Source organism: Solanum tuberosum, unplaced genomic scaffold, assembly GCF_000226075.1.
Source record: "Solanum tuberosum cultivar DM 1-3 516 R44 unplaced genomic scaffold, SolTub_3.0 scf00087, whole genome shotgun sequence".
Taxonomy (NCBI): domain Eukaryota; kingdom Viridiplantae; phylum Streptophyta; class Magnoliopsida; order Solanales; family Solanaceae; genus Solanum; species Solanum tuberosum.
The window spans coordinates 715,215-722,899 of NW_006239017.1; the positions used below are offsets into that span (position 1 = coordinate 715,215).

At 34.3% G+C, this 7,685-nt stretch overlaps 2 protein-coding genes across 4 annotated transcripts; one reads left to right on the forward strand and one right to left on the reverse strand.

Annotated features, from left to right (window-relative positions):
• The first annotated feature begins 516 nt into the window (after positions 1-516).
• LOC102602937 (protein DEK-like) lies at positions 517-6,077 on the forward strand. Of its 3 annotated transcripts, none has more exons than XM_015308792.1 (11): positions 517-1,048; positions 1,635-1,668; positions 2,502-2,581; positions 2,716-2,775; positions 2,920-3,033; positions 3,122-3,202; positions 3,338-3,415; positions 4,506-4,992; positions 5,331-5,428; positions 5,512-5,542; positions 5,641-6,077. In XM_015308792.1, exons 1-11 carry the CDS (start codon positions 722-724, stop codon positions 5,835-5,837), a joined length of 1,587 nt encoding a protein of 528 aa, XP_015164278.1. In that variant the 5' UTR covers positions 517-721; the 3' UTR covers positions 5,838-6,077. The 3 variants fall into 3 exon arrangements, with proteins under 3 accessions (XP_015164278.1, XP_006347481.1, XP_015164277.1); XM_006347419.2 differs by having other exon boundaries at positions 518-1,048; positions 3,335-3,415; XM_015308791.1 differs by having other exon boundaries at positions 518-1,048; positions 2,923-3,033; positions 3,335-3,415.
• Positions 6,078-6,432: 355 nt separating this feature from the next.
• Positions 6,433-6,933, reverse strand: LOC107060634 (auxin-responsive protein SAUR71-like). The gene has a single exon (XM_015308736.1). It carries the CDS (start codon positions 6,931-6,933, stop codon positions 6,433-6,435), a length of 501 nt encoding a protein of 166 aa, XP_015164222.1.
• Positions 6,934-7,685: the final 752 nt, after the last annotated feature.

Below are 7,685 nucleotides of genomic sequence, written 5' to 3' on the forward strand. Positions count from 1 at the left end.
CTTGAAGTGAATCTATCGTAAAAATACTATAAATCATGATAATTGACAACATAAAATATTTTGAAAAATGTTGTATGTGAGTAGTCTTATTATGTCTTAAATAGCGTCAAAGAAAGTACATGTTTCTGATAAAAAAACTTATTTCTTTATCCACGTAAACAATCGCTTCAAAAAACTCGATTATTAGCCCAAAACATACCATTTATATTATTATTATGCACGGGCCACATTATCTAGTATAATAATATGCACAATCTCTTCTTCCCGTCGAGTATGAATTTTTTTGTCAAAAAATTAAAATCATAAATCTTTTTTATACAATGTCATGACTTCAAATGTAAGCCTAGTATATATTAGGGACCAAATTAGTCTAACCCATGTACACTAAAGGACCATTTTGATAATTTTTCTCCACGTAAATCCACATATCAAACGGGCAGGTTAATAGTGCTGACCGTGAAACAAAACGTGGCATTGGCGGGTAAAAATTCATGTTTATCTGCAATTTTTTTGAAATTCATTCGAAAAAATTCCCCTTTTTTATTTTTCGCTCCAGATCTACCCGCGCTTTTCCAAAAGAATTTTCCCGCAAAATTTTGCAGTTGTATTTTCCGAATCTGACTAATATGTTCCATTGCACCACACCACTCTTTATTCAACTGTTTTTGTTCACAAATTTTTTCTCTCTTCAAAGCACAAACAAAACCTACTGATAACTTCCATGGCGGCCGTGAAAGAAACCCTAGAAGAGAAGAAGCACGAAAAGGAATCAATTGAGAAAGAGGAGAAGGCGAAAAAGAGTAGCGAAGAAGAAAAAGAGAGTGCAGAGGAAATGGACGTAGACAAAGAAGATGAGAAGGTGAAGGAAGAAGTTGTGAAGAAGGTAGAAGATGGAGGTGTAGAGAAAGAGGAGGAAGGGAAAAGTGATGATGCGATTTCGCCCAAAACACCAGGTTCCAGGCCGACGAGGGAAAGGAAAACAGTGGAGAGGTATTTTGAGTCTCTGATTGCTAGAGGATCTGCAACCAAACCCTTGTCCATTGAGAAGGTATAATTCTAAATTTTCTGATTTTGATAATTCACATGCTTCGTTTTCATAGAGATAAAAGAGTGATCTTATTTGCTATTCATCTTTATGTTAGTACTAATTAATGAGAGGCAAGTTTTTTTATTAGGTTTAATAATTTGATCAATTATGCTTCAATCTCAAACAAACTAGCTATGATTGCTAAATCCAAGTGTAAAACTGATTATATAAAGGAAAAACTTGCCAAACTAGTAATGTTATTGCTAAGTTTAGCAATCTGCCTCTGTTCCGTTTCGGGTTTTTGTGATTCGTTTAATCTTTTGAGGTAGATCGCAAAATGTACAGTAAGATCTGGTCATATGAAAAGTATAATCACTGATGTCCCATGTGACTAAGGAAATCAAGGAAAAAATAGTTATGCACCAACATTAATGCACATTCCCTTATAATCATGCATACCCCATTTGTTATTCTCTTGCATGTTTCTTGGTTCTGTCTATTGGACAAGCGCTATTGAAATGTCTTGTTTCAATTTTTACCAGAAATGTTACTAGCATTTGTTATATTTTTGGGGATCCCCTCATATTATTCTGGTGATTAAATGCAGGGTCAAGGTACACAGCTGAAGGACATCCCAAATGGTACATTTTCTTTTATTTATTCAGCCACTTTTTCCCTTTATTGGTGTCAGCCTTTTCTTCTTTTTGTTTTTATGTATATTATCAAGGTTATCTTAGAGAAATTAATTAGGTTTAGTTATACCAGTTAACAAATATTCACTGAGTGTGTAACATAACAACATGCTTCTTGTGCCAACAAAATCCTTGTGTTTGATTGTTGTATTGTCAGTTTGTGCTGGTTGCTACTTATATTTTGCAGCAGCTGCCTGTGTTTCTAACATGAATAATGAACATTGCTAGGTTATTGCTTTGTTTCATTTATCTGGTTTATGTTTATTTCTTTAGAAGAGGAGGGGTTGGATCTTATGATTCTGTTATTTAAATTCTTCTGCTGTACCCTTCACTTTTTTTAATAGCCATATGAGCATAGGTGAGTATATATTCATTGTTGTAAAATAGGTGTGCCTAATGAATTCCATTTGATACACTGGAACAATGAACAACCTAGCTGAACTACGGCTGTTTTTTTTTCTTTCCATATAAGAGGTATCATCTTTGTTAGCAAAAAATAAAGAGGTATGATTTTGTAAAAGTTTATTTTTGCATATCTGGCAACACAGATTGGTTACCAGCTAATACTCAGATTGACTGATTGTTGGCTGCATAATTTTCATATTTGATGCCAACATTTTTATGTACTAGCAAATTTTGAAGCATTTTTTTTTGTTGTGCTTGTGAAATTTAATTTTTGTGGCTGCTTTATATATGTTTGATCTTTTGGTTGAGTAAATTTGGGGAAATGCATTGTGCAATGATAATTCCACTGACAACTATTGTATTGTGTAATATTTCAGTGGCATATAAGTTGTCCAAGAGAAAACCGGATGACAACCTGCAGATACTGCATAGCATTCTTTTTGGCAAGAAGACAAAGGTCATACTCTTCTTCACTCTTGCATTCTATTAAGCCCTAAAACATTCTATTTCAACCCACAACTGTATTGTTTGGGTTATGGTAGTATTGCTTCTTAATCATGCTAGTGTTAAATAACGTCCTTCCATTTGCAGGCACATAATTTGAAGAAAAACATAGGGCTGTTTTCTGGATATGTTTGGGTTGAAAATGAGGTAGTTAGTCTCTCTGCTTTGCTATATCTTGTTGATTCCTTGGTGATGTGACATATGTGCATGGAATATGCAAGTATTAACATCGAGTGACTTTATGATATGTGAATGACATGTATTTTGTGTAATGTTTCTCTCTTTCTCAAGCAGGAAAGACAGAGGGTAAAAATCAAAGAGAAGCTTGACAAGTGTGTCAAAGAAAAGCTACTGTTTTTTTGTGATATACTCAATATCCCAGTTAGTAAATCTGCAACAAAGAAGGCATGTATTATCAATGTGTTTGCTGTGTGCTCTATTACAGAAAATATATGTTCTGCTAATTATTATTGTTGCATATTTCAATTTGCAGGATGAGCTCTCTGTGAAGTTATTAGACTTCCTGGAATCTCCTCACAGTACAACTGATTCTTTGCTTGCTGAGAAGGAACAGGTACAGCTGATCCTGCATTTGCTGCTTCCTCTTTTTTCATAGTGCCACTTTTTGTTATGACTTTGGTACACTTAAACCATATGTTTATTGTAATGTAGTTATTCCTTTTATTATGTTTCATTTTGATCTCAGAAGAGTAAGAAGCGAAAATCAAAGGGAAAAACTTCCAAAAGCACAGGTTCCTTGGACAAACCTGCAGGAAAGTCAGCAAAGGTTAGCTCTCTTTTAACATCTTCATTCTCTTTGAAAGCCTGATACTGTAATACTGTAACAAATTTGCAGTTTATAATGTTATTACTCCTAACTTCACAGTAATGGTTTATGTATACTTATTTTTTGGCACCAAATGGTGTTGCATGCCAATCAATTCCCATAAAAGGCAAAAGAATTAGCATTTACATCATTTCTTCTCATCTTCTTTAAGTCTTGGGGGTAGAGTTGCTCCAAATTTGTATTGAAGGAGGATGCAAGTATTTGTTGCAATAGTTGGAGTATGTGCAAAAGTGTGGCCACCACTGTTGTCCAAAAAAACAAATTGAGAACTTTTAAATTACTATTGTCCCAAAAGAAGAAAAGGAAATGATAAGTTTCTTTGCAGACATGATTATAGCCATAGGAATAGAGACTCCCATTTTCTTGTTCTTCCAACACACCATTGTTCTTCCCTTTTTTCGGGCCCTTTCCTCAACATTCTTCTCAGGAACACTTTCATGGAGAGATAACAGACATGCTCACTACTCCAAGTGATGCTCCTGCTGCTTGTGGGAAGTGATAAAGAAAAGGGAAGAAGAGTTTAGAGTCAATGACTACCAGGAAAATTGATTATCAGTAAAGGCTGCCTTTACCCAACATAAATGATCTTATGTTCCCCGTATAGGTATATAACCAAAAGAATGACATCAGTTTACATCTGAAGTGGTACAATAATTATTAGGGTTTTAAGACTATTTAGTGGCGGTATCACTGTCTAAAGATACCTTTATTATTTTGAAATTTGTATGTACTTCTTCAATGCATATTGGAATTAACAGCTACTAATAATAGTATGTAATCTAATGCGTATAGAGTAAGTTGATACATGTCTTTTTAATTTTGCCAGTTGCAGATTGCGTGATTATAATGTGCATTGAGAGAAAATTATACTTGTTTCCTTTGCTTTAAACATTGTTTTCACAAGTTGAGTCTGTAATCAGCCATAAATAGTTGGGCACATTTTCAAATTTAAGCTGTTGTTTTTCCTGCAAATGCCCGTCATATATCTTACTGAAAAAGTAATTCTTCTCTTATGTTCAATTCAAAGCAGAAGCATCAGAAACCAAAACTAGAGGAAGATGAAACTGATGAGGAGCCATCAAGTACCAGAGATGAATCCGGTGCTGACAATGATGATGAGGAAGCCAATGAAGTAGGAAGTGATCATGAAGAGAGTGGTTCAGAAAAAGAGGAAGAAAAAAATGAAGAGCAAGAGGCAGAGGAAGAGAAACCAAAGAAAAAGAAGTCCAATGGGAATGTTTCTTCAAAGAAGGATTCTGGAAACAAAGTAACAGAGAAGCCCAAGGCTGTGAAAAAGGATAACCCTGCTAAATCCCCTAAAAGCATGACTAAATCTACCAAAGTGTCTTCAAGTACAGCTTCCAAAAGAGGTGCTTCTGGTGCTGATTCACTAGTTACACCTAAGAAACAAAAAGTTGAAAAGAAAAGTCAAAAAGAAGACAATGAGTCAGTGAAGGAAAATGCTTCAAACAAGAAAAAATCAACCAAGACTCCTGCTAAGGTTTCTGAAAAGGAAGGTGAGTAACTTTCTGTTTATTCATTGGTGATTCAATATATGCACTTTTATTCATCTTTTATTGAGGTAAAAAACCTATATTTTATGTTCTATTTTTGAGGTATTTGTTTGAGATGGTGTTTCATCATACAATATGGAGTGATCCTTTCAGTATTTTGAATCAACTAAAATGATGCACCATTCCATTCAGCCTCTTTTAATATCTTGGTGATAATCCAATATCTTATTCTCACATAATATTTATTTAGGGATTAATATACAAGGTAATCACAACTCTTAATCTCTTATTAGTCTTATATATCTATCATTTGAAAAGTTTTTCAAAATCTTCTGGAATAGGAAAAGGAATAAGTGGCATGAAGGCCAAGGCAGAGCCCAGCAACGAAGAAATTCATGCAGCAGTTGTAAATATTCTGAAAGAAGTGGATTTTAACTCTGTAAGTGATATCTTGGTGTGTTAAATACACAAGAACATGAACTTTATTTACTAATCAGGTTTGTTGTACTCTTCAAAATGCAGGCAACTTTATCTGATATCATCCGAAATCTAGGTATGACCTAAGGAGACTCTTGTATTGCTTGTTCTTAAAGAAGTTTGATAGTACTGATCTCATTTGGTGATTAACCGTGTATCTGGTGTTCATTACAGGTAGCCATTTCGGTGTAGATTTGATGCATAGGAAAATAGAGGTGAAGGCTATCATCACTGATGTAATAAATAACATGAGTGATGACGAAGAAGGGGATGACCCTGAGGCTGAGAATGATGAAGAAAACAATGAAGGGGATGACCCTAAGGCTGAGAATGATGAAGAGAAAAATGAAGGTGATGATAGTGATGCTTAATTTATGAGTCTAGTAGAAGGATAGGTTTAAGGTTTTATACATCTTGTTAGTAGTTTTTATTTATATTAGCTGGATTAAGATGGTGACCCCGATGGGTTCGTATATAAGGCATTTGTTTTGCCTTTGCTTGTTCTAGAGTTAGTCTTTGCATTTCTTTTATAGCAACAGTATACCATCTGATGCTGAATATCATAGTTATCAATTTCTTGTATTTATGTTGCTGCACTTCTCTTTGCTTAATATGTGAATCTGCAGATGCTTAATGTTGATATTTTCAGTTGTATAATTGTATTCAGCAAAATGTGACAACATCGTATAATCCCCTATTAAGATGTTTTTTTTCATTCTCAAGACTTGAACATTGAACACCGACTCGACCTTTGATTAAGTTTGTATGAATCTTTTTAATCTACCACAAACCTTTGTGGTCATAACTTGTCTAGATGAAGCACTACCCTTATCTAGCTATTAGAAAAAGACTACATAAGAACACAACATATTATTCACTGCAACTAAATAGTAACCCACAATTTTGTGCAATTTACTTGCACTACATACATATTTAAAAAGACACATACTTCTCATAGACAGTTAATTAGAAGTTACAACTATTGAGCTTGAGCATTCTTGGTGTAGTGAGAAGCCCATAAGAGCCATAACCCTTGCCCATTTCTCCATGTCCCAACACCCTAGCTGGACTAAATGGGCTGCATGAGGCAAGCCCACACCCAGGCCTATTAATCTCTTTCTCACTATCCATCTGACCCAATATTTTGTGAAATAGATTAACATCACAAGGTAGCAAAATAGGTCCTTGGCTACAATAACCATATTCCATTTCAGCATCTTCAAGCAACATCTTGAACAATGGATGGTTTGCATATTTGGCCTTGATTGTAAACTTCTCTTTCTCTGGCCCAACATATACACAAAAACAGCCTTGCGGTGCTAGTACTACTGGACTCTTTGCTTTGGTACTACTATGCCATGATTTGCTCTTGGACAACATCATTGTTCGACTTCCTTTCTTCATCAATAAATATCCCTCCAATTTCTTGAGTATCGACGAGTTTGAATTCTTCTTCCCCTTAACCATTTCCATATCCATTCACTTTCTCAAGAGCTCAAATGAAAGGAGCAAGCAAAAAAAGAAACAAAAAATAATAATAAAAAAGTTTTTCGGTTATAATTGTTTGGATATGTAGTTGTGGATTTATCCTCTATCATAAGCTAAATTTAGCATAAACCTAGATTTTATTCTAGTTGGATTACTCATAGTTTTGAGTATCCAAATAAGAGAAAAGAATTCTTGAGAACTTGTGGTGAAGAAGGCATGAAAAGAAAAGGAAAAGAGAGTTGTGAGTTATAGGTTACTAAGAGACCAATTTATATATATGAAAGGTCACTTAAGTTACATAAAGCCATACCCAAATAGATACTGCTACTTACTATTTATTATTATATTATACACTTGCAATAGTCAACGGTGATAAAAGCCTTTAGTTTAAAGAAGGGCATTGTTATCAACAAAAGGATACATGACGAAATGGACAGGACCACTAATTTTTTTAATCAAAAATTCCGAATTCGAGCCTATATATGAAAAGTTCTTGATAGAAAATATTTAATTATTTCAAGTGAACGCTGTACTAAGCAAATTCAAATTAATCGAGCTCTGCCATACATGCAGGGCATCAAAAAATAAAAGGGAAAAAAAGAAGAGCATTGTTTATTAAAATCCAATGGGGACAAAAGAGATGGCCAATTTCAGTGTATTCAACATCATAGGAGTAAATGACAAATGATTGATCAAATATTAAATTATTTTCCATAAACCAACATTTTTGT